Consider the following 27,456-nt stretch of genomic DNA (forward strand, 5'->3'; position numbering starts at 1 on the left):
ATGCAAGTACTTATCTACATATGTCCTGCATGGTCCTGGGGCAGATTCTAAGTGAAAAAGATGCAGTTATAGAGCAGAATCTCCTCTACTAACATTATACAGTGTACGGCAGCTAATCTCGACTCAACCAATCATAAAGAAGTGCAAACTACAGACAGACCCTTCGGAAGGTAACATTAATAAATAATGCAGAATTCAGATGATATAATAACCAGAAATAGTGTTACTCTTTATGTACAAATATATGACAGTTTATCCTGAATATACAAGTATGATTTATAAAGGGCAATATGTTAAGTTGACAGATCTGTTTTAAATACACTGTATCTTTCCTCACCTGTCACATTTCTTTGAGAATGTTAACAGTCTATTATATCTAATCTATTGTATTACTGTGTGACTGTTGTGTAATATATCCGGTACTCAAATGTGATCTGTTTTCTTTTTAAAGGATTTACTGACAAAGTCAACAGTCACAATTTTAACAGCAAGGTTTCATTTATAGACAAAGGAACCAAAGACAGGTAACATGTGAACGACATGTATATTCTTGAAACCAAAGCACTATGGATGGAATTTGTTAAAACTAGAATTTCTTACACCAGTCATAATTCCCTTGCTGGCACAAAATATGCATTAATTGAAATCTACATCATAAATTGGCATAGATTTCATGTATAACTCATGCCAGTTTCCTTTACCTTATGGAGCACATGTTCACTGAGACTCCCAGGTGCACGGAGAAGGCAAATTAGCATATGAATAAAAATGTCTTCTGCATGCAGAAGACGGAAACCTGTCATGCCGAGTCCGGCCGTGACCGCCGGTGAGCATTTTATACACTCTGCGGCGAAACCGTTTTTTTTTTTTAAACCAGACACAGAGTACTGCATGTCCGACTCTGTGTCTGGTTTTAAAAAATCGGTTTCGCCGCGGAGCGCATAAAACGCTCACTGGCGCACACGGACGGAGACTTTTCAAACCCATTCAAATGAATGAGATTGAAACATGCCGGCAGGTTTCCGTCTCCTGCCTCTGTTTTGTGCAGGAAACGGAAACCTGCAGAAGGGAGTACGGGCGCAGATGTGAACGAGCCCTTACTAAGACAGTAGCTCATTTTGCCTCTAGGGGAATGATTATTAATAGAAGCCATCTTTTTTTTTTTCACAGAGAGACAGCAGATTATCTAAGAGTAGACCAAGATTTCCAGCTGAAAAAAATGGAATATAGTATATTCATTGTAAGAGATAGAAGACGGCAAACACAGTGAAAGTTAATATGATTTGCATAGTTTGTATGGAAAGTAAGAATATGAGATCATCAGAAGAAGGTGGACCTGAATTAGGAGAGGTGTCCCCTGTTACTAGTACAGGGGGACAAGACAGAGATAGCAGATAAAGCAGTGATTTGTGATAGGATATAATGTAAAGCTATTTCTTGATATAGTTGTTATGGCTTTCACTTTGTTTCTACAATACCTTTCTAACGCAAATGACCAAATAAATAGATATTGACTGTTTCTCTTTACAGAATCAATGAAAACAATACGGAATTTGTAGACCAAAAGCCTCGAAACAGATATGGAAGAACGTATGTGTAACTGGCACTATACGTTTTGTTTTGACATAGATTCAGTATTATCATATTCTAACTATCTCCCTGTTTGTATGTCCCATGAATAGGAATAAGTACAAGGTAAATCAGTCGAATGTATTTACTACAGCAAGCAGAGGGAAATACGAGTCAAGCAAAATCCGACAAAAGATTCAGCAATTTAAGCGACTCATAGAAAACTACCGGCGTCATATTGTATGCTTGATAATATTCTATGGAATATCAGCTGGGCTGTTTGCAGAAAGAGGTTACTGTAAGTATGAAAATATGACATTTATTCCAGAAAGTGCATGTGTAAAGATAACTAAGGCAAATTGGTTTGCTTTGTAGCATAAGGGTGCGTTCACACGATGTAACGTGGAGCGTGATCTGGCACGTATACACGTGCCGGCAGATTACGTGCTCAAAATTCTCCCATTCATTTCAATGGGAGTTAGGAGCTTATAAGCCGCGTTATTTTGCGCCCGTGATTTTGCAGCCGTGTATACGTGCCAGATCATTCTCCACGTTACATCGTGTGAACGCACCCTAACATTATTTTATACATTTTTATATTTATTTTAGTTTCAGTTGGCAAAATATAAAAGCTACAGGTGTCAGAATATGGTGACTTTAAGAAAAAAAACATTTGTTTTTAGAAAGTTTTGGATTTTTGTTAAGGGGTTAACATGTAAATAGAACTATATAAATTTGGTACACCCACAATTGTACTTAAGCAAGTGATACGTCAATTTGGCTGCACAGTGAACGCTACAAAAACGAAGGCCGTAAGAAAGTCACACAAATGTAGTTTTTCTCCAATTCCACCCAATTCAGACTTTTTTTTTCCAGCTTCCCAGTACATTGTACAGAATAATACATGGTTCCATTATGAAGAACAAATTGTCCCACAAACATTAAGCCCTCATATGGCTTTGTGAATAGAAAAATAAAGACGTTATGGGGTTTAGAAGGCAAGGTCAAAAATTAAAATTGAAAAATCCCTCCGGTGAGAAGGGTTTAAGTGACGAGATCTCTCAAAGGGGTGGTCATCTGGAAATGTTTCTCTGTATTTAAATGATAACAGGACCTTATTATGAGCAGACATGCCCTGGCCCTAATGCCTGAAATGAGCCCAAATGAAGAGTTACTACGACATAGAGAGATACCAGTATCATAAATAACAAATGGTGGGTAGCCATGCTATACTGTATATTTTGCATTAGGTCCGATGAGCATCAAGTTTCACCTTTTGGTTTTGTGAGTTTTTTTTTTTTTTTTTTTTAAAGACTATGATGGTTAATATAGACAAGATAATCCTATGTCAATTTGTAATATTATTAGTGAACACTGTATCAATATCTGACATATCTTTGTATCCACAGATTACGGTTTTGCATCTCCAGGAACTGGAATTTCTGACACAACGTATGTGGGGCTTATAGTTTCTCGAGGTTCAGCTGCCAGCATTTCATTTATGTTCTCCTATATACTTTTGACGATGTGCCGAAATCTTATAACCTTCCTGAGAGAGACCTTCTTGAATCGATATATCCCATTCGATGCTGCTGTAGACTTCCATCGTTGGATCGCCATGAGTGCTCTTCTCCTTTCCAGTAAGTCAGTCTCATGTAAAGTAATGTGCACATTAGCCCAAGATTACGCGTATTTGTTGGAATTTGTTAATTTCTTGTTTCCTTTAGTTTTTCACACAGTTGGTCATGTAGTCAATGTCTACATCTTCTCAATCACTCCTCTTAGTATCCTCAGTTGTCTTTTCCCGACGGTGTTCTCAGAAAATGGGTATGTAAAACCTTTGCCTGTGAGTTAAATTAAGTTATTTTAGCTACAAAAGGTTATTGCCACCAATTTACAGGGTAGGTCCACCTCTGAACACAACCTTATATTGACATACTTTATTTTTTTATTCTTTAATTTTAATTACAGAGCTAAATTTTATTGAAGTTGTCTCATGAAGACAACACCTGTCCATGCTTCCTATTTGGACATATGGGTGTCATAGAGAGAGGTCCTCTGCTTTGTTTCCATTTGAAAGGGCAACCCATGTAATGGAAACAGTCTGCAAGATGACAGATACTGTACAGTAGTTTCTCCTACAACCGGTTACTAAATTTGAATTTACTTGAATTTTCTCCTTAACAAGAACAGAATTGCAATTTTGAAAAAAAAAAACTCATTGCAGAAATGCGTTTCACATGATTAAAATATAACATATATTTAGATAAGGAAATAGTTACTATAACTTGAAAATGTTGCAATATATTGATAATGATCTGAGATTGCGTTATTTCTATAGATCGGAGTTTCCCCAGAAATATTATTGGTGGTTCTTTGAGTCTGTACCAGGTGAGTCACTTACCTGTCAAACTTTTCTTCAGAATTTTTTCTAGCAATTACACAGTAGTTAAAAAAATGTGTACACAAATGAATGCAATGTCAATAAACCTATCCCTATAATATATTATGTAGGCCGTCATCACATTATTACACACTGCAAGGAATGTTTAGTCTCATTGGTCAAAGGTCAGGAATGGATGTTTTTAAAGTATCATTGACTAGATTAGTAAAAAATTGTTTCCTTATGCAAGACAGTTCCAGTGTAACATGAATGCCCAGCCTAGATTGACAGAAGTTTCATGTTTACCTGACCTTATTGCACAAGTCTGTAAGAGTGGCGTGGCTCACTGCTTTATCTCTTTCATACTTAAGACAGTTTCCTGAGGTTGCCTGGTGTATTACATATTGTAGTTATGGATTGACTTAGCACAAATTACATTACTATACAGTAAAAATGTAAGTACAATTTACACAGGTATAGGAATATGATAGTAACCTCTTTCTACATTGTGTAACTGTAGAGGAGGGGGTAATTTAGGCATGCAAATATGCTACAAATTTCCCATTAGTAAGTATAATAAACCAAACCTATAGATGTGTTCTTTTTTTTTTCCTTTTTTTTTACCTTTCCTCTTTGGTGGACATGTTCGTCAAGAGATGACCAGCTTTTCAAAACAACATGATTCTATGACGCTCTATCACAAGAGATCTATCCTATATGTTTCTATTTGTGGCCACCCTGTGGTTGTAAGTTGTAGTTGATCAAGGATATTTCTAATTTGCTGCAATATTGTATTGAATTGGTTTCATGGTAAATTGAAGAATTTAACCATATTTCAAGTAAGGGTAGACATATACGTACAGTACTCCATCTACTGTGGAAATTTCATATGTCATATGCCCCTACTAGGACTCCTTATCTGTATACAGCTCCTAGGCAAGTCAATAAAATCCATAAACAGCTTTTTAAATAAGAAATGTAAAATATCAGTAATATCTGCAATATATGTCACTGATATTGAATAAGTAGTTGAGATACCATCCTTATTGTACCAACAGGTATGACTGGAGTCCTGCTCCTAGCAGTCATGGCTCTCATGTATGTGTTTTCTACCTATTATTTCCGACGTGTCAGTTTTCGTGGCTTCTGGATCATTCATCATCTATATGTGGCCTTCTATATTTTGGTAAGATTGTATTGTGATATTATAAATATTTTGATAAAGTTGAACATATTGTCCAGTCTGAATAACCCCTAAAATGCAGCGTTTATGCTGATCAGCTGATTACCACAGATCCGCTCCAAGGATCCTGCTAATATTGCCAAAGAAAATTGGTGCAGCTATTGATGAAATATTACATGGTGAACATACAAATAAACAAAGGGGTCTTCAAAACTCTCCCACAGAATAAGCCATTAGCATCCAACATCCAGACTCCACACCGATCAGCTGATCCAGCTACTACGGATTGGATGCAGTTTTGCTCCTATACAAGTACAGCAGTAGTTTCTGGCACCCATACATAGCCAGATCAGCTGATCATTGTGGGGCTCGGTTGTTGAAACCCCCGCCCCATCAGATGTTCATGGCATTACCCTTTAGGTAGGTCATCAGGCCTTTAAGAATATAGTTATGTAAAATCCAGCAGAATAATAGCCACTGGGTCCTACTGCTCTCAAGTATACTGTGATGTCTTGAGCTATGACATCCATATGCCCTTCTAGTTTCAAGGATTAATTTAGATTCCAAGGTCATTTTGCATTGATAATACAACTTGCAATCCTGCCAAAATTTAATTATAGTATAGCATGGTTAAAGATATCCCGTAAAATTATTGAATGTGAGAAAATAATGGCCACAATGATCAGACATTGCTTTATTTGATGGCTGTTGAATGATAAAATGTGTGACCATTGTTTTGATGTTTGTTTTGCAGACTATCATTCATGGCAGTTTTGCACTCATCCAGCAACCAAGGTTTCACATTTTTTTTATTCCCCCGGTTATCATATTTGTGGTTGACAAACTTATTAGTTTAAATAGAAAAAAGATTGAGATAGAAGTTCTGGAAGCCAAGCAACTTCCCTCAGGTATGTAGTAGATTATATCCACTGTACCTTATTATACACATATTAATATCAATATGATACATGATACAAAGCATGCATTCTTTCATGACATATATATATATGTGCATATCTATCTATCTATCTATCTATCTATCTATCTATCTATCTATCTATCTATCTATCTATCTATCTATCTATATGGCTGTATAAGGTGTTAGTTCACTTTAAGTTAAAAGAGAAGTCTACAATTTAATGAAACTGGCCAAAATACAGGATATCTGCAAATTAGATCAATTCCTTTAATGAGAGTCTAAGTCTATCTATCCATGAGTAACTTTTCTTCTACTTCCTATATTTGAAGGAGTAATTTACTTGAAGTTTCAGCGGCCATCTGACTTTGACTACAAGTCTGGACAATGGGTTCGGATTGCCTGCTTGTCTCTTGGCACAGATGAATACCATCCTTTCACATTGACATCTGCTCCCCATGAAGAAACATTAAGTCTACACATAAGAGCAGTAGGGCCGTGGACAACAAGCCTTAGACAGGTTTATGCATCCCCCAACACAACAGAGATAAAGTTTCCAAAGGTATACACAACATATATTTCTTCTACATTTCTACACTTTTGAGATTCCTTGTGATGCTCGGTTCACACCAGCGTTCGGGTCTCCGTTATGAAGTTTCGGTCTTCTGCATGCAGAAGACGGAAACCTGTCAGACCGAGTCTGGTCGTGAGCGCCGGTGAGCGTTTTGTGCTCACTGTGGCGAAACCGTTTCTTTTAAACTGGACACAAAGTCCTGCATGTCTGACTCTGTGTCCGGTTAAAAAAAACGGTTTCGCCGCGCAGTGTACAAAACGCTCACCGGAGCTCACGGCCGGACACTTTTCAAACCCATTTAAATGAATGGGTTTGAAAAACGCCTGCAAGTTTCCGTCTCCTGCCGTTTCGGGCAGGAAACAGAAACCTACAGAATGGAGGCCAGGAGGCAGATGTGAATGAGCCCTTAGACATTTTAATCTTAAAAATCATAATTGTGAATCCTATTGATGGGATTGTAGAGGAGTGCACCACCAATGGTTGACTTTTTTTGCATCTAAATACAGATGTAGTTACAAATCCATAAAAAATATTTTGGGATACAAATGCTGTGCACTTCTTCTTTGTATTTATATAATAATCTATTTAATTCATATTGTTTAGCTATTCCTCGATGGACCATTTGGAGAAGGACACCAAGAGTGGAACAAGTTTGAAGTGTCAGTCTTGGTTGGGGGAGGAATCGGGGTTACTCCATTTGCTTCAATCCTTAAAGACTTGGTCTTCAAATCATCAGTCAATGCCAGGATACAATGCAAGAAAGTATGAGTATATAATTATTATTTACTAGAGATGAGCGAACAGTAAAATGTCCGAAGTTCGATATTCATTTCGAGTAGCCCCTCAATATTCGACTACTCGAATCGAATATCGAACCCTATTATAGTCTATGGGGGAAAATGCTTGTTTCAGGGGTAGGCAACGTTCGATCAAATTATACTTACCAAGTCCACGAGTGAGGGTCGGGCTGGATCCTCCGTGCAGTCTTCTCCTTGCAGCGTCCCCGCGGCGTCTTCCGGCTCTTCATTCACTCTGCCAGGCATCGGGCCTGGGCAGAGCCGACTGCGCATGCCCGCACTACAAGCGGACATGCGCAGTCAGCTCTGCCCAGGCCCGATGCCTGGCAGAGAGAATGAAGAGCCGGAAGACGCTGCGGGGAAGCTGCACGGAGAAGACTTCTAAAGGTAGGAGAAGAACCAGCATTGATTGGCCGACTGTATAGCATTCGGCCAATCAATGCTGGTTCTGCATCGAACTTTTACATTCGAACAGCGAGTGGTACTCGATCGAGTACTTCGAATACCGTAGTATATCGTAGAGTACTACTTGCTCATCTCTATTATTTACTTCTGTATACATAGAACATGTCTGACTGAGAATTGTAGAGGAGTGCACCACCAATGGTTGACCTTTTTTGCATCTAAATACAGATGTAGTTACAAATCCATAAAAAATATTTTGGGATACAAATGCTGTGCACTTCTTCTTTGTATGAGAATTCTCATAAATTCTCATAAATTTTATAATTTGTTTCCCAGTCCACACAGACACACAAACATTACAAGTATATGTAAAATTATAGCAAACTTTGACTTGGCTCTTTGAAGTGAAATGAAACTATAAAAATTCGGCACCTGTGAGATTTATATAGAGATTTATTGAATATGATTGAATCGAAAAGTAACATCTTTTTATGGCTATATTTCAGTAATTGTATACATTTGGAAAACACCGAAACACAATACAGCGTTTCTTGAAGACATCCTGGCGCCTCTAGATGTTAATCATTATTTGAAAAAATAAAACCATATAAACTTAGTCCTATATATGATAAAGGGGTTTTTCACTTTTTATAATCTTTTTTGATCTAAGCATTCTCTGACAATACACTAAATACTTGGCGTTGTTGGGACCTCCAGTGATCAGCTCTACACTTCAGTAGCCAATGCCCCCCTGCAACGTCACCAAACTTGAGATGTGCTGGGTCCTCCAGACTTAGAGTCACACTTTACAATGCTTTGGGGTCTTGCTAATAGATGAGGTTACTGAATAAGGGGCTATCTTCTATTAAAGAGGGTTTTCCAGGATTGTAATATTGGTAACCTATCCTTAGGATAGGTTATTAATATCAGATCAATGGGGGTTCCAACAGCTAGTACCTTCACCTATAAGGTGTTTGGAATATACAGTACCATGTGCTGTTGCCACTTCACTGAACACCAAACACAGCACCATAAATTATTTTTGGGTTGTACTTGGTATGGCAGTTTCGCTTCAAAGTGACTGACCTGAAAATATTGCATGTAACTAATTGACATGGCCTGTGAGGTTGAAGTGTCATTCACAACAGGAAGCAGTTCTGTGAGGTCCCAGGTATTGGACCACCACCAATTACACATCGATGACCTATCTTAAGGACAGGTCATCAATATTTCCCTTTTGAAAAACGGAAGGCAGTTTTTGTTGCAAATTTTTGAACCAAAGCCACAAATGGCTACAAAAGATTGGGAAATATATAAGAAGTTTTTAGACTTCTACCTTCTGCTCAATCCATTCTTGGCCTTGGCTCAAAAAACAACAAAATCTGCAACAAAAAAAGCTGTGCTTCCGCAACATGGGGCCTCAGCCTTAAGACTGAAGCCACATGTTGTGCAAAACCTGCTTTTTTGTTGCAATTTTTTGAACCAAAGCCATGAGTGGATTTAGCAGAAGGGAGAAGTGTATGTGCTTCCTAGAGCCGTACAAATTATTTTTCAAGCCCCTATTAACTTTGGCTCAAAATAACAGAGCAGCTTTTCTGTAATGCGCAGCCTCAACCTAATCCCTTCCAGGCAACTTTTTTTAACAATAATTTCTATTCCAAAAACTTTCAAATTACCACCATCTATCACTTTGCTAATACGAGCAGATACTGAGAGGCTGATACAGTAGTTTGTTAGTTGCTGAGTATCTTCTACTATCATGACGTGAAATGCTCATGTAAATTTCGCACATATGGCTATCATATCTAGATTACAATTGCTATTATACTTTCAGTGCACTGACCTTTGCCATGGTTTCTGTAAATGATTGTCACATACAGTATACTGCGGATGCCTCTTTTATGTACATTGTAAGGTGTTATTTATAGTATCACTGACACAGCATACACTGTTATATCTGGACAAAAATATAGCTGCTTATAAAATCTGTCACCCATGGAGGTGAAAGTAAAAATACCACCATAGGAAATGTACAGTATGATACAATTGTCCTATATTATCCTATTGTCATACAGTTATCCTAAGGCTGTATTCTGTCCTGTTCTCCTTTAGATTTACTTTATTTGGGTAACACGCACTCAGCGGCAGTTTGAATGGCTGACCGACATCATTCGCGAGGTGGAAGAGAAAGACAGCCATGACCTTCTATCAGTCCACATCTACATCACACAACTTACTGAAAAGTTTGACTTCCGCACAGCCATGCTGGTAACCATACTGCTCTATCCTATCTTGTATCTTACATTTATTATACCCCAGCTGGATTCCTAACAGAGATATAGCAAATATCTATTACTAATGTTATGTAACAGTGGCGAGGTGTAGCTGTAATTGTCTCAACATTGATTCAATATATGTAGTATTACTCCTAAAATATCCTAACTAAATATATACATTTACATACCCATAATAAGTATAACTTATACAATCTTTTCTTTTTGAAGTACATCTGTGAGCAACACTTCCAGAAAGTTCAGAATAAGAGTTTAATGACTGGGCTGAGATCTGTCACACATTTTGGGAGACCACCATTTCTGAAATTTCTGAATTCCTTGCAAGATGTCCACCCTGAGGTATTGTATAGTGTTCCCTAAAAGCATACTACCAGCAGTGTCAGTTTTGGTCTGTGATCTGACATCTTCCCTGGTTTCGATAATGAAAGCCTACCTACTGTATATAGGTGCATTTATATCAATGACAGGGTGTTTAAGTCGCCTATACACATCAGATGTGCATTAGTAGAACCTTCAAATTGTGATGGACAAAGCTGATCATCTAATGTGTACAGGGACCTCCTGACAGAGCCCCCACATTACATGTTGGGAGATCTAAGAATCAAGCATTTGGATTTCATCTACCCAATCCATTTTTCTCAAGGAGATAAGCCCCTAGAAGTAGTTTGTCTTCTTTCTGTCATTTAGTACACATGCACTTCTTGGTGGATTCAAGTATGCATGTGTACGGGGAAGTTGGGTGAGATACTGTACCTGTTGGCCAACAAGCATTTGTCTGCTAGCTATCTAATGTACAATACATGGCCAGCATCAAAATATGGTATCAAATATTTCTCCAAGATAACAAATTTTACAATTGTTAACTTATCACATACTTCACACACAAAACATCCCAGCAATTACTCCAATTGTTTTCCTCCTCTTGATCCTACTATGTCTTATATTACAATAATAACTGATACCTATATGCAGAAATCTTCTATATGTCTCAGTAGATCAGTCATGACTATGGTCCTGCTTTTCTCTAGTGCATGTCTGACTGCAAGACAACAGGCTGCAAAAGCAAACAAAGGATTGGGAAATATATAAGAAGTTTTTACACTTCTACCTTCTGCTTAATCCATTCTTGGCCTTGGCTCAAAAAACTGCAACAATATCTGCAACAAAAAAAAGCTGTGCTTCCGTAACATGGGGCCTCAGCCTTAAGATTGAGGCCACATGTTGTGCAAAACCTGCTTTTTTGTTGCAATTTTTTGAACCAAAGCCATGAGTGGATTTAGCAGAAGGGAGAAGTGTATGTGCTTCCTAGAGCCATACAAATTATTTTTCAAGCCCCTATTAACTTTGGCTCAAAAAAACAGAGCAGCTTTTCTGTAATGCGCAGCCTCAGCCTAATCCCTTCCAGGCAACTTTTTTAACAATTTGTATTCCAAAAATGTTCAAATTACCACCATCTATCACTTTGCTAAAACGAGCAGATACTGAGAGGCTGATACAGTATTTTGTTAGTTGCTGAGTATCTTCTACTACCATGACGTGAAATGCTGTAGCAGCTTCTCATGTAAATTTCGCACATATGGCCATCATATGTAGATTACAATTGCTATTATACTTTCACTGCACTGACCTTTGCCATGGTTTCTGTAAATGATTGTCACATACAGTATACTGCGGATGCCTCTTTTATGTACATTGTAAGGTGTTATTTATAGTATCACTGACACAGCATACACTGTTATATCTGGACAAAATATAGCTGCTTATAAAATCTGTCACCCATGGAGGTGAAAGTAAAAATACCACCATAGGAAATGTACAGTATGATACAATTGTCCTATATTATCCTATTGTCATACAGTTATCCTAAGGCTGTATTTTGTCCTCTTGATCCTACTATGTCTTATATTACAATAATAACTGATACCTATGTGCAGAAATCTTCTATATGTCCCAGTAGATCAGTCATGACCATGGTCCTGCTTTTCTCTAGTGCATGTCTGACTGCAAGACAACAGGCTGCAAAAGCAAACACTGAACATTATGTACTCACACTTGGTGTGCCAGCTGAACAACCAAAGTAATATTCTAGTCCAAATGTCATATAGATAGATAGATAGATAGATAGATAGATAGATAGATAGATAGATAGATAGATAAAGACTTTAATGGCACCGGCTTCCATATTTAATGCATTATACAGTTCAACAGTATTAGAAATATTATGTTTATGGTATGTCTATAACTGCAACTTGCTTTACACATCCAAGCATGTGACATTGCCAATGGAAATCTGCTGCGGGACACAGTCATGGTGCAATTTGGAAAAATTTTCTAGGTAGACCTGCAAGACATGCAAGTAATACTTGTTTTACTTTTTTTAAAAGGTGAAGAAAATTGGCGTGTTCAGCTGTGGCCCACCAGGCATGACTAAGAACGTTGAAGATGCCTGCAGGAAACTCAACAAAAAAGACCAGGCCTATTTTATACATCACTATGAAAATTTTTAACTTGTACCATAGTACCAATATATTGTATTTACATAGTATATGGATTTAAATTGTAGTTACCTGTTTCATCCAACCATTTCTATCAGAACTACCACTGACAATATTATAAACCAAAGTGACAAATAATAAGTATAATTAGACAAATATATGATTACATGATGTTACAAAATGCTACAATAATAGTCTTAGCTTTTTTTTAAGAGGATTTTTTGGCAGTTCATAATTGACAGTCTATCGTTAAAGGAAATTACCAGCACCAATATTGTTTCTTAACCACTTATGTGCTGTTGTAGGGGCAGTTAGTGACATAGAATACACCTTTCTTGGGACAAAGTGCAATCTCGCAGCTGAGAAATTAAGCTTTTATTTCATATGCAAACTCGGTGTTCAGTGTACAACCGTTCTCATGTGTGGTTACTATTCTTCGTGGTCATATACTCCCTTTATGATAGTCCATCAATCTCTTATGAGCATTATCTTATCATTATCAGGCATATCCCTGTACATTATATAGTGGTTGTCCTTGGTAAACAATGATGTGGTTGCAGCGCTCAACCAAGCTCCACAGCTCCTACAAACAGCTGATTGGTGAAGGTGCCAGGACTCAGACCCCACCGATCTGATAATGAATGACTATCCCAAGTAAAGTCCATGTAAACATTCAGACTGTATCTGGTATGCTTGTTTCTGTTAAGATATTGAAATAAAGAAATCAATTATAAAACAGGCGTGGCTGTGATGTACTTTTTCCAGTATAGAGTTAAAGGGGTTTTCTAATCTCCTCAACAAACTCGGTGATAACAGCTTAATGTATTAATACATGTCATGTATTCAAATAAATGACCAACCATGCAATACATAGGGGTATCAAGTTCACCGGAGTTGCAGCTACTCTTTCCAACAGCCCTCTGCTCCTGCTAATACTGGAGCACAGAACAAGGATACTCCTCTCCATGCTAATATGGTTTCTCCTCTTACAACATGTCCTTTAGGATGAAGTTGAGAACCTACAGATATGTCCTCCCTTGGCTGACCTATTGGTTGGACCCGTCCATATATGTTTATCCCACATTAATCTGGTTTCCTGAACACATAATGTGTTATGACAAGTTATCACAAAGTGATATTCAACGCTCATATTTATTTGTGTCTATGCCTGACCACCCAGTGGGGAAGGGTGAATTATGGCCTTCCATCTTGTGAAATTACATTGAATTGGTTTCCAAAGAAATTGGAACCTTTAACCATATTGAAGATCAGTTCATTGTGGATGTATTTCTATTCAAACAGTTCAGTATGGACATTTATATATATATCACTATATAAAAAGGGATAATCGCATTTTATCTAACAATGATGTAGATATACATTAATCGATCCTCCTGCTACAGTGAATTCTTAGGTCGGAGCAGGTTCACTTGGGAGAAGAGAGACCTATGAGCAGGATTTCACTCCGCACGGCTCAGTTCAAGATGACCTTCTATTAGGCTAAGGCTCTGACTCAATAATAAATCTTGAAGGTCCAGCAGATAAGTCCATTTAGAACTGACTTGCCACTTGCAATAACTAGCCAGTAGGTCCTATTTGTCATGGTTTGATTCACAAATACACTTTTAGTCTTTATTGAAGACTAATATATGTCAAGGTTTTTTTTTTTTTTTTTACAACACTTATATACAGGCTTTAAATCACAATACTAAATAATAAAACACAAAAATGACCAAGTAAGTCCAATAATGGATACTCATGACAAATCGTCCTGACTTACAATGGTATAAGAGATACAAATGGGGAGAGGGCCCTTACAAATCACAGGTAGAAAGTGTAGGATAAATGAATTACAATGATATAGTATTATAAAGTAATATGCAGAATTATCTGCAGAGAACTAATAGCTTAGTGGGTACAGCTTCAGCAAATACATCAAAAGAGATATCAGGTACAAAAACACAAGTAAATCTTCTAATGTCAGAGGGGCAGTCATGGTGAAAGTATTCATCAATAGAGATGAGCGAACAGTGTTCTATCGAACTCATGTTCGATCGGATATTAGGCTGTTCGGCATGTTCGAATCGAATCGAACACCGCGTGGTAAAGTGCGCCATTACTCGATTCCCCTCCCACCTTCCCTGGCGCCTTTTTTGCTCCAATAACAGCGCAGGGTAGGTGGGACAGGAACTACGACACCGGTGACGTTGAAAAAAGTAGGCAAAACCCATTGGCTGCCGAAAACATGTGACCTCTAATTTAAAAGAACAGCGCCGCCCAGCTTCGCGTCATTCTGAGCTTGCAATTCACCGGGGACGGAGGTTTCCGTCCAGCTAGCTAGGGCTTAGATTCTGGGTAGGCAGGGACAGGCTAGGATAGGAAGGAGAAGACAACCAACAGCTCTTGTAAGAGCTAAATTCCAGGGAGAAGCTTGTCAGTGTAACGTGGCACTGACGGGCTCAATCGCCGCAACCCAGCTTTCCCAGGATCCTGAATGGAATACACTGTCAGTGTATTCCCGTATACCCGATATATACCCCGATACCCGTTCCAACGGTGTGCCCCCCCACCTTCACCCCAGAAATACCCTGCAAGTCCCCTAGCAATAGAATTGGGGCTATATACACCCACAATTTTTACTACTGGTATACAGTGCCATTGTCTGACTGGGAATTCAAAGAATATATTGGGAATACAAATACCCTCATTTCTTGCTACTGCCATATAGTGCCAGTTTCTGACTGGTAATTCAAAGAATATATTGGGGTTACGTGCACCCACAATTTTTACTACTGGTATACAGTGCCATTGTCTGACTGGGAATTCAAAGAATATATTGGGAATACAAATACCCTCATTTCTTGCTACTGCCATATAGTGCCAGTGTCTGACTGGGAATTCAAAGAATATATTGGGGTTACGTGCACCCACAATTTTTACTACTGGTATACAGTGCCATTGTCTGACTGGGAATTCAAAGAGTATATTGGGAATACAAATACCCTCATTTCTTGCTACTGCCATATAGTGCCAGTTTCTGACTGGGAATTCAAAGAATATATTGGGGTTACGTGCACCCCCAATTTTTACTACTGGTATACAGTGCCATTGTCTGACTGGGAATTCAAAGAATATATTGGGGTTATAAATACCCTCATTTCTTGCTACTGCCATATAGTGCCAGTTTCTGACTGGTAATTCAAAGAATATATTGGGGTTACGTGCACCCACAATTTTTACTACTGGTATACAGTGCCATTGTCTGACTGGGAATTCAAAGAGTATATTGGGAATACAAATACCCTCATTTCTTGCTACTGCCATATAGTGCCAGTTTCTGACTGGTAATTCAAAGAATATATTGGGGTTACGTGCACCCACAATTTTTACTACTGGTATACAGTGCCATTGTCTGACTGGGAATTCAAAGAGTATATTGGGAATACAAATACCCTCATTTCTTGCTACTGCCATATAGTGCCAGTTTCTGACTGGGAATTCAAAGAATATATTGGGGTTACGTGCACCCACAATTTTTACTACTGGTATACAGTGCCATTGTCTGACTGGGAATTCAAAGAATATATTGGGAATACAAATACCCTCATTTCTTGCTACTGCCATATAGTGCCAGTGTCTGACTGGTAATTCAAAGAATATATTGGGGTTACGTGCACCCACAATTTTTACTACTGGTATACAGTGCCATTGTCTGACTGGGAATTCAAAGAGTATATTGGGAATACAAATACCCTCATTTCTTGCTACTGCCATATAGTGCCAGTTTCTGACTGGGAATTCAAAGAATATATTGGGGTTACGTGCACCCATAATTTTTACTACTGGTATACAGTGCCATTGTCTGACTGGGAATTCAAAGAATATATTGGGGTTATAAATACCCTCATTTCTTGCTACTGCCATATAGTGCCAGTTTCTGACTGGTAATTCAAAGAATATATTGGGGTTACGTGCACCCACAATTTTTACTACTGGTATACAGTGCCATTGTCTGACTGGGAATTCAAAGAGTATATTGGGAATACAAATACCCTCATTTCTTGCTACTGCCATATAGTGCCAGTTTCTGACTGGTAATTCAAAGAATATATTGGGGTTACGTGCACCCACAATTTTTACTACTGGTATACAGTGCCATTGTCTGACTGGGAATTCAAAGAATATATTGGGAATACAAATACCCTCATTTCTTGCTACTGCCATATAGTGCCAGTGTCTGACTGGTAATTCAAAGAATATATTGGGGTTACGTGCACCCACAATTTTTACTACTGGTATACAGTGCCATTGTCTGACTGGGAATTCAAAGAGTATATTGGGAATACAAATACCCTCATTTCTTGCTACTGCCATATAGTGCCAGTTTCTGACTGGGAATTCAAAGAATATATTGGGGTTACGTGCACCCACAATTTTTACTACTGGTATACAGTGCCAATTTCTAACTAGGAATTCAAAATGCGCAAGGCTCCCGGAAAGGGACGTGGACGAGGCCGTGGGCGAGGTCGGGGGAATGGTTCTGGGGAGCAAGGTAGCAGTGAAGCCACAGGGCGTCCCGTGCCTACTCCTGTGGGGCAGCAAGCATTGCGCCACTCCACAGTGCCAGGGTTGCTTGCCACATTAACTAAACTGCAGGGTACAAACCTTAGTAGGCCCGAGAACCAGGAACAGGTCTTGCAATGGCTGTCAGAGAACGCTTACAGCACATTGTCCAGCAGCCAGTCAGACTCTGCCTCCTCTCCTCCTATTACCCAACAGTCTTGTCTTCCTTCCTCCCAAAATTCCGAAGCTTTACAGAACAATAACCCAAACTGTCCCTGCTCCCCAGAGCTGTTCTCCGCTCCTTTCATTGTCCCTCAACCTGCCTCTCCACGTCACGATTCCACGAACCTAACAGAGGAGCATCTGTGTCCAGATGCTCAAACACTAGAGTCTCCTCCATCTCCGTTCGATTTGGTGGTGGATGACCAGCAACCCACCCTCATCGACGATGATGTGACGCAGTTGCCGTCAGGGCATCCAGTTGACCGGCGCATTGTGCGGGAGGAGGAGATGAGACAGGAGTTGGAAGAGGAAGTGGTGGATGATGAGGACACTGACCCGACCTGGACAGGGGGGATGTCAAGCGGGGAAAGTAGTGTGGATGTTGAGGCAGGTGCAGCACCAAAAAGGGTAGCTAGAGGCAGAGGCAGAGGTCAGCAGCTTAGGCGAAGCCAGGCCACACCCGGAATCTCCCAAGATGTTCCAGTTCGTACCCAGCCCCGAAAAACTCCCACCTCGAGGGCACGTTTCTCGAAGGTGTGGAGTTTTTTCAAGGAATGCGCCGAGGACAGATATAGTGTTGTCTGCACAATTTGCCTCTCGAAATTGATTAGGGGCTCTGAGAAGAGCAACCTGTCCACCACTTCAATGCGCCGTCATTTGGAATCCAAGCACTGGAATCAGTGGCAGGCAGCAACGGCAGGACAAAGGCCGCCTGCCGTTCACGCCACTGCCACTGCCTCTGCCTCTGCCACTGCCACTGCTGACTGTGCTGGCGATGCACTCCAGAGGACGAGCCAGGACACCACTTCATCTGCCTCCGCCACTTTGTTGACTTCTACCTCATCCTCCCCTGGTCCTGTCTTATCTCCTTCTCCTGCACCATCAAAGGCACCATCAGGCGTTTCTTTACAACAACCCACCATCTCTCAGACATTGGAGCGGCGGCAGAAATACACTGCTAACCACCCACACGCGCAAGCCTTGAACGCCAACATCGCTAAACTGCTGGCCCAGGAGATGTTGGCGTTCCGGCTTGTTGAAACTCCCGCCTTCCTGGACCTGATGGCAACTGCGGCACCTCGCTATGCCGTCCCTAGCCGTCACTACTTCTCCCGGTGTGCCGTCCCCGCCTTGCACCAGCACGTGTCACTCAACATCAGGCGGGCCCTTAGTTCCGCGCTTTGCACAAAGGTCCACTTGACCACCGACGCGTGGACAAGTGCATGCGGACAGGGACGCTACATTTCACTGACGGCACACTGGGTGAATGTAGTTGAGGCTGGGACTGCTTCCCAAACTGGCCCGGTGTACCTCGTCTCCCCGCCTAACATTCCTGGCAGGGACACGAGAAGAACACCCCCCTCCTCCTCCTCCTCTACCGCCTCCTCCTCCGCCACCGCCTCCTCCTCCGCTGTTAGATTGACCCCAGCTACGAGTTGGAAACGTTGCAGCACTGGCGTTGGTAGACGTCAGCAGGCTGTGCTGAAGCTGATCAGCTTGGGGGACAGACAGCACACTGCCTCCGAGGTGAGGGATGCCCTCCTCGATGAGACGGCAATATGGTTTGAGCCGCTGCACCTGGGCCCAGGCATGGTCGTTTGTGATAACGGCCGGAACCTGGTAGCAGCTCTGGAGCTTGCCGGACTCCAACATGTTCCATGCCTGGCCCACGTCTTCAACCTAGTGGTGCAACGTTTCCTAAAGAGCTACCCCAATGTTCCAGAGCTACTGGTGAAAGTGCGGCGCATGTGCGCCCACTTTCGCAAGTCGACAGTAGCCGCTGCTAGCTTAAAATCTCTCCAGCAACGCCTGCATGTGCCACAACACCGGCTTTTGTGCGACGTCCCCACACGCTGGAACTCAACGTTTCAGATGTTGAATAGAGTGGTTGAGCAGCAGAGACCTTTGATGGAATACCAGCTACAAAACCCTAGGGTGCCACAAAGTCAGCTGCCTCAGTTTCACATCCATGAGTGGCCATGGATGAGAGACCTTTGTGACATCCTACGGGTCTTTGAGGAGTCCACAAGGAGGGTGAGCTCTGAGGATGCGATGGTGAGCCTTACAATCCCGCTCTTGTGTGTTCTGAGAGAATCCCTGATTGACATCAGGGATAACTCAGATCACACAGAGGAGTTAGGGATAGCATCCGATCCGTCACAGCTGGAGAGTAGGTCCACACATCTGTCCGCTTCACTGCGTTTAATGGAGGAGGAGGAGGAGGAGGAGGAGGAAGAAGAGTTGTCCGATGATGTGATGGTGATACAGGAGGCTTCCGGGCAACTTCGAATCGTCCCATTGTTGCAGCGCGGATGGGTAGACATGGAGGATGAGGAGGAAATGGAGATTGAACTTTCCGGTGGGGCCAGAGGAGTCATGCCAACTAACACTGTGGCAGACATGGCTGAGTTCATGTTGGGGTGCTTTACAACCGACAAGCGTATTGTCAAAATCATGGAGGACAACCAGTACTGGATCTTTGCTATCCTTGACCCCCGGTATAAAAACAACATCTCGTCTTTTATTCCGGTAGAGGGGAGGGCCAATCGCATCAATGCTTGCCACAGGCAATTGGTGCAGAATATGATGGAGATGTTTCCAGCATGTGACGTTGGCGGCAGGGAGGGCAGTTCCTCCAGTAGGCAACCAAGTTCTCACCGGTCCACACAAACGAGGGGCACACTGTCTAAGGTCTGGGACACCTTGATGGCACCCCCTCGCCAAAGTGCCGCCACGGAGGGTCCTAGTGTCACCAGGCGTGAGAAGTATAGGCGCATGTTGCGGGAATACCTTTCCGACCACAGCCCTGTCCTCTCCGACCCCTCTGCGCCCTACACGTATTGGGTGTCGAAGTTGGACCTGTGGCTTGAACTTGCCCTATATGCCTTGGAGGTGCTGTCCTGTCCTGCCGCCAGCGTCCTATCTGAGAGGGTGTTCAGTGCAGCCGGTGGCATCATCACTGACAAGCGCACCCGTCTGTCAGCTGAGAGTGCCGACCGGCTCACTTTGATAAAAATGAACCACCACTGGATAGAGCCTTCATTTTTGTGCCCACCTGTGTAAAGCACCCCAACATGAAACTCCATGTCTGTACTCAACCTCTCCAATTCCTCCGCATCCTCATACTCATCCACCATAAGCGTTGCACAATTCTGCTAATACTAGGCTCCCTCCAACATGATTTCCCCCAACTCTGCTGGTTAGAGGCTCCCTCCACCCTGATTTCCACCAACTCTGCTGGTTAGAGGCTCCCTCCACCCTGCTTTCCCACAACTCTGCTGGTTAGAGGCTCCTTCCACCATGAATTTGCCCAAACTGGGCTGTTTAGAGGCTCCCTCCACCATGAATTGGTCCAAACTGGGTTTTTTAGAGGCTCCCTCCACCATGAATTGGTCCAAACTGGGCTGGTTAGAGGCTCCCTCCACCATGAATTGGTCCAAACTGGGCTGGTTAGAGGCTCCCTCCACCATGAATTGGTCCAAACTGGGGTGGTTAGAGGCTCCCTCCACCATTCATTGGTCCAAACTGGGCAGGTTAGAGGCTCCCTCCACCATTAATTGGTCCAAACTGGGCTGGTTAGAGGCTCCCTCCACAATTAATTGGTCCAAACTGGGCTAATTAGAGGCTCCCTCCACCATGAATTGGTCCAAACTGGGTTTTTTAGAGGCTCCCTCCACCATGAATTTGCCCAAACTGGGCTGTTTAGAGGCTCCCTCCACCATGAATTGGTCCAAACTGGGCTGGTTAGAGGCTCCCTCCACCATGAATTGGTCCAAACTGGGCTGGTTAGAGGCTCCCTCCACCATGAATTTCCCAAAACTTGGCTGTTTAGAGGCTCCCTCCACCATTAATTGGTCCAAACTGGGCTGGTTAGAGGCTCCCTCCACCATGAATTTGCCCAAACTGGGCTGTTTAGAGGCTCCCTCCACCATGAATTTGCCCAAACTGGGCTGGTTAGAGGCTCCCTCCACCATGAATTTCCCAAAACTTGGCTGTTTAGAGGCTCCCTCCACCATTAATTGGTCCAAACTGGGCTGGTTAGAGGCTCCCTCCACCATGAATTTGCCCAAACTGGGCTGTTTAGAGGCTCCCTCCACCATGAATTTGCCCAAACTGGGCTGGTTAGAGGCTCCCTCCACCATGAATTGGTCCAAACTGGGCTGGTTAGAGGCTCCCTCCACCATGAATTTGCCCAAACTGGGCTGTTTAGAGGCTCCCTCCACCATGAATTTGCCCAAACTGGGCTGGTTAGAGGCTCCCTCCACCATGAATTGGTCCAAACGGGTTTTTAGAGGCTCCCTTCACCATGAATTGGTCCAAACTTGGCTGTTTAGAGGCTCCCTCCACCATGAATTGGTCCAAACTGGGGTGGTTAGAGGCTCCCTCCACCATGAATTTGCCCAAACTGGGCTGTTTAGAGGCTCCCTCCACCATGAATTTGCCCAAACTGGGCTGGTTAGAGGCTCCCTCCACCATGAATTGGTCCAAACGGGTTTTTAGAGGCTCCCTTCACCATGAATTGGTCCAAACTTGGCTGTTTAGAGGCTCCCTCCACCATGAATTGGTCCAAACTGGGGTGGTTAGAGGCTCCCTCCACCATGAATTTGCCCAAACTGGGCTGTTTAGAGGCTCCCTCCACCATGAATTGGTCCAAACTGGGTTTTTTAGAGGCTCCCTCCACCATGAATTGGCCCAAACTGGGCTGGTTAGAGGCTCCCTCCACCATGAATTGGTCCAAACTGGGCTGGTTAGAGGCTCCCTCCACCATGAATTGGTCCAAACTGGGCTGGTTAGAGGCTCCCTCCACCATGAATTGGTCCAAACTGGGCTGGTTAGAGGCTCCCTCCACCATGAATTTCCCAAAACTTGGCTGTTTAGAGGCTCCCTCCACCATTAATTGGTCCAAACTGGGCTGGTTAGAGGCTCCCTCCACCATGAATTTGCCCAAACTGGGCTGTTTAGAGGCTCCCTCCACCATGAATTTGCCCAAACTGGGCTGGTTAGAGGCTCCCTCCACCATGAATTGGTCCAAACTGGGGTTTTTAGAGGCTCCCTCCACCATGAATTGGTCCAAACTTGGCTGTTTAGAGGCTCCCTCCACCATGAATTGGTCCAAACTGGGGTGGTTAGAGGCTCCCTCCACCATTAATTGGTCCAAACTGGGCTGGTTAGAGGCTCCCTCCACAATTAATTGGTCCAAACTGGGCTAATTAGAGGCTCCCTCCACCATGAATTGGTCCAAACTGGGTTTTTTAGAGGCTCCCTCCACCATGAATTTGCCCAAACTGGGCTGTTTAGAGGCTCCCTCCACCATGAATTGGTCCAAACTGGGCTGGTTAGAGGCTCCCTCCACCATGAATTTCCCAAAACTTGGCTGTTTAGAGGCTCCCTCCACCATTAATTGGTCCAAACTGGGCTGGTTAGAGGCTCCCTCCACCATTAATTGGTCCAAACTGGGCTGGTTAGAGGCTCCCTCCACCATGAATTTCCCAAAACTTGGCTGTTTAGAGGCTCCCTCCACCATTAATTGGTCCAAACTGGGCTGGTTAGAGGCTCCCTCCACCATGAATTTGCCCAAACTGGGCTGTTTAGAGGCTCCCTCCACCATGAATTGGTCCAAACTGGGCTGGTTAGAGGCTCCCTCCACCATGAATTGGTCCAAACTGGGCTGGTTAGAGGCTCCCTCCACCATGAATTTCCCAAAACTTGGCTGTTTAGAGGCTCCCTCCACCATTAATTGGTCCAAACTGGGCTGGTTAGAGGCTCCCTCCACCATGAATTTGCCCAAACTGGGCTGTTTAGAGGCTCCCTCCACCATGAATTTGCCCAAACTGGGCTGGTTAGAGGCTCCCTCCACCATGAATTGGTCCAAACTGGGGTTTTTAGAGGCTCCCTCCACCATGAATTGGTCCAAACTTGGCTGTTTAGAGGCTCCCTCCACCATGAATTGGTCCAAACTGGGGTGGTTAGAGGCTCCCTCCACCATTAATTGGTCCAAACTGGGCTGGTTAGAGGCTCCCTCCACAATTAATTGGTCCAAACTGGGCTAATTAGAGGCTCCCTCCACCATGAATTGGTCCAAACTGGGTTTTTTAGAGGCTCCCTCCACCATGAATTTGCCCAAACTGGGCTGTTTAGAGGCTCCCTCCACCATGAATTGGTCCAAACTGGGCTGGTTAGAGGCTCCCTCCACCATGAATTTCCCAAAACTTGGCTGTTTAGAGGCTCCCTCCACCATTAATTGGTCCAAACTGGGCTGGTTAGAGGCTCCCTCCACCATGAATTTGCCCAAACTGGGCTGTTTAGAGGCTCCCTCCACCATGAATTGGTCCAAACTGGGCTGGTTAGAGGCTCCCTCCACCATGAATTGGTCCAAACTGGGCTGGTTAGAGGCTCCCTCCACCATGAATTTCCCAAAACTTGGCTGTTTAGAGGCTCCCTCCACCATTAATTGGTCCAAACTGGGCTGGTTAGAGGCTCCCTCCACCATGAATTTGCCCAAACTGGGCTGTTTAGAGGCTCCCTCCACCGTGAATTTGCCCAAACTGGGCTGGTTAGAGGCTCCCTCCACCATGAATTTGCCCAAACTGGGCTGTTTAGAGGCTCCCTCCACCATGAATTTGCCCAAACTGGGCTGGTTAGAGGCTCCCTCCACCATGAATTGGTCCAAACTGGGGTTTTTAGAGGCTCCCTCCACCATGAATTGGTCCAAACTTGGCTGTTTAGAGGCTCCCTCCACCATGAATTGGTCCAAACTGGGGTGGTTAGAGGCTCCCTCCACCATTAATTGGTCCAAACTGGGCTGGTTAGAGGCTCCCTCCACCATGAATTTCCCAAAACTTGGCTGTTTAGAGGCTCCCTCCACCATTAATTGGTCCAAACTGGGCTGGTTAGAGGCTCCCTCCACCATGAATTTGCCCAAACTGGGCTGTTTAGAGGCTCCCTCCACCATGAATTTGCCCAAACTGGGCTGGTTAGAGGCTCCCTCCACCATGAATTGGTCCAAACTGGGCTGGTTAGAGGCTCCCTCCACCATGAATTTGCCCAAACTGGGCTGTTTAGAGGCTCCCTCCACCATGAATTTGCCCAAACTGGGCTGGTTAGAGGCTCCCTCCACCATGAATTGGTCCAAACGGGTTTTTAGAGGCTCCCTTCACCATGAATTGGTCCAAACTTGGCTGTTTAGAGGCTCCCTCCACCATGAATTGGTCCAAACTGGGGTGGTTAGAGGCTCCCTCCACCATGAATTTGCCCAAACTGGGCTGTTTAGAGGCTCCCTCCACCATGAATTGGTCCAAACTGGGTTTTTTAGAGGCTCCCTCCACCATGAATTGGTCCAAACTGGGCTGGTTAGAGGCTCCCTCCACCATGAATTGGTCCAAACTGGGGTGGTTAGAGGCTCCCTCCACCATTAATTGGTCCAAACTGGGCTGGTTAGAGGCTCCCTCCACCATTAATTGGTCCAAACTGGGCTGGTTAGAGGCTCCCTCCACCATGAATTTGCCCAAACTGGGCTGGTTAGAGGCTCCCTCCACCATGAATTGGTCCAAACTGGGGTTTTTAGAGGCTCCCTCCACCATGAATTGGTCCAAACGGGTTTTTAGAGGCTCCCTTCACCATGAATTGGTCCAAACTTGGCTGTTTAGAGGCTCCCTCCACCATGAATTGGTCCAAACTGGGGTGGTTAGAGGCTCCCTCCACCATTAATTGGTCCAAACTGGGCTGGTTAGAGGCTCCCTCCACAATTAATTGGTCCAAACTGGGCTAATTAGAGGCTCCCTCCACCATGAATTGGTCCAAACTGGGTTTTTTAGAGGCTCCCTCCACCATGAATTTGCCCAAACTGGGCTGTTTAGAGGCTCCCTCCACCATGAATTGGTCCAAACTGGGCTGGTTAGAGGCTCCCTCCACCATGAATTGGTCCAAACTGGGGTTTTTAGAGGCTCCCTCCACCATGAATTGGTCCAAACGGGTTTTTAGAGGCTCCCTTCACCATGAATTGGTCCAAACTTGGCTGTTTAGAGGCTCCCTCCACCATGAATTGGTCCAAACTGGGGTGGTTAGAGGCTCCCTCCACCATGAATTTGCCCAAACTGGGCTGTTTAGAGGCTCCCTCCACCATGAATTGGTCCAAACTGGGTTTTTTAGAGGCTCCCTCCACCATGAATTGGTCCAAACTGGGCTGGTTAGAGGCTCCCTCCACCATGAATTGGTCCAAACTGGGGTGGTTAGAGGCTCCCTCCACCATTAATTGGTCCAAACTGGGCTGGTTAGAGGCTCCCTCCACCATTAATTGGTCCAAACTGGGCTGGTTAGAGGCTCCCTCCACCATGAATTTGCCCAAACTGGGCTGGTTAGAGGCTCCCTCCACCATGAATTGGTCCAAACTGGGGTTTTTAGAGGCTCCCTCCACCATGAATTGGTCCAAACTGGGGTTTTTAGAGTCTCCCTCCACCATGAATTGGTCCAAACTGGGCTGGTTAGAGGCTCCCTCCACCATGAATTTGCCCAAACTGGGCTGTTTAGAGGCTCCCTCCACCATGAATTTGCCCAAACTGGGCTGGTTAGAGGCTCCCTCCACCATGAATTGGTCCAAACGGGTTTTTAGAGGCTCCCTTCACCATGAATTGGTCCAAACTTGGCTGTTTAGAGGCTCCCTCCACCATGAATTGGTCCAAACTGGGGTGGTTAGAGGCTCCCTCCACCATGAATTTGCCCAAACTGGGCTGTTTAGAGGCTCCCTCCACCATGAATTGGTCCAAACTGGGTTTTTTAGAGGCTCCCTCCACCATGAATTGGTCCAAACTGGGCTGGTTAGAGGCTCCCTCCACCATGAATTGGTCCAAACTGGGGTGGTTAGAGGCTCCCTCCACCATTAATTGGTCCAAACTGGGCTGGTTAGAGGCTCCCTCCACCATTAATTGGTCCAAACTGGGCTGGTTAGAGGCTCCCTCCACCATGAATTTGCCCAAACTGGGCTGGTTAGAGGCTCCCTCCACCATGAATTGGTCCAAACTGGGGTTTTTAGAGGCTCCCTCCACCATGAATTGGTCCAAACGGGTTTTTAGAGGCTCCCTTCACCATGAATTGGTCCAAACTTGGCTGTTTAGAGGCTCCCTCCACCATGAATTGGTCCAAACTGGGGTGGTTAGAGGCTCCCTCCACCATTAATTGGTCCAAACTGGGCTGGTTAGAGGCTCCCTCCACAATTAATTGGTCCAAACTGGGCTAATTAGAGGCTCCCTCCACCATGAATTGGTCCAAACTGGGTTTTTTAGAGGCTCCCTCCACCATGAATTTGCCCAAACTGGGCTGTTTAGAGGCTCCCTCCACCATGAATTGGTCCAAACTGGGCTGGTTAGAGGCTCCCTCCACCATGAATTGGTCCAAACTGGGGTTTTTAGAGGCTCCCTCCACCATGAATTGGTCCAAACGGGTTTTTAGAGGCTCCCTTCACCATGAATTGGTCCAAACTTGGCTGTTTAGAGGCTCCCTCCACCATGAATTGGTCCAAACTGGGGTGGTTAGAGGCTCCCTCCACCATGAATTTGCCCAAACTGGGCTGTTTAGAGGCTCCCTCCACCATGAATTGGTCCAAACTGGGTTTTTTAGAGGCTCCCTCCACCATGAATTGGTCCAAACTGGGCTGGTTAGAGGCTCCCTCCACCATGAATTGGTCCAAACTGGGGTGGTTAGAGGCTCCCTCCACCATTAATTGGTCCAAACTGGGCTGGTTAGAGGCTCCCTCCACCATTAATTGGTCCAAACTGGGCTGGTTAGAGGCTCCCTCCACCATGAATTTGCCCAAACTGGGCTGGTTAGAGGCTCCCTCCACCATGAATTGGTCCAAACTGGGGTTTTTAGAGGCTCCCTCCACCATGAATTGGTCCAAACTGGGGTTTTTAGAGTCTCCCTCCACCATGAATTGGTCCAAACTGGGGTTTTTAGAGGCTCCCTCCACCATGAATTTGCCCAAACTCTGCTGGTTAGAGGCTCAATCCACCCTGATTTTCAAAACAAATGTTGGTGCCAACCTCAACTTACTACAAGGGCCA

At 43.7% G+C, this 27,456-nt stretch overlaps 1 protein-coding gene across 1 annotated transcript in view; it reads left to right on the forward strand.

The window, feature by feature from the left end:
* LOC142203108 (dual oxidase 1-like) overlaps positions 1–12,979 on the forward strand; it is a 64,946-nt gene extending 51,967 nt beyond the window's left edge. Inside the window, exons 22-34 of the mRNA XM_075273600.1 lie at positions 452–524; positions 1,531–1,590; positions 1,683–1,867; positions 2,979–3,209; positions 3,297–3,396; positions 3,911–3,960; positions 5,011–5,138; positions 5,890–6,043; positions 6,384–6,613; positions 7,229–7,387; positions 9,940–10,095; positions 10,332–10,460; positions 12,506–12,979. Coding sequence (XP_075129701.1) covers positions 452–524; positions 1,531–1,590; positions 1,683–1,867; positions 2,979–3,209; positions 3,297–3,396; positions 3,911–3,960; positions 5,011–5,138; positions 5,890–6,043; positions 6,384–6,613; positions 7,229–7,387; positions 9,940–10,095; positions 10,332–10,460; positions 12,506–12,628 — 1,778 coding nt within the window. The 3' untranslated portion in view covers positions 12,629–12,979. The remainder of the gene's footprint in view (positions 1–451; positions 525–1,530; positions 1,591–1,682; positions 1,868–2,978; positions 3,210–3,296; positions 3,397–3,910; positions 3,961–5,010; positions 5,139–5,889; positions 6,044–6,383; positions 6,614–7,228; positions 7,388–9,939; positions 10,096–10,331; positions 10,461–12,505) is intronic.
* Positions 12,980–27,456: the final 14,477 nt, after the last annotated feature.

The sequence above is a fragment of the Leptodactylus fuscus genome, chromosome 5 (genome assembly GCF_031893055.1).
Source record: "Leptodactylus fuscus isolate aLepFus1 chromosome 5, aLepFus1.hap2, whole genome shotgun sequence".
Lineage (NCBI taxonomy): Eukaryota > Metazoa > Chordata > Amphibia > Anura > Leptodactylidae > Leptodactylus > Leptodactylus fuscus.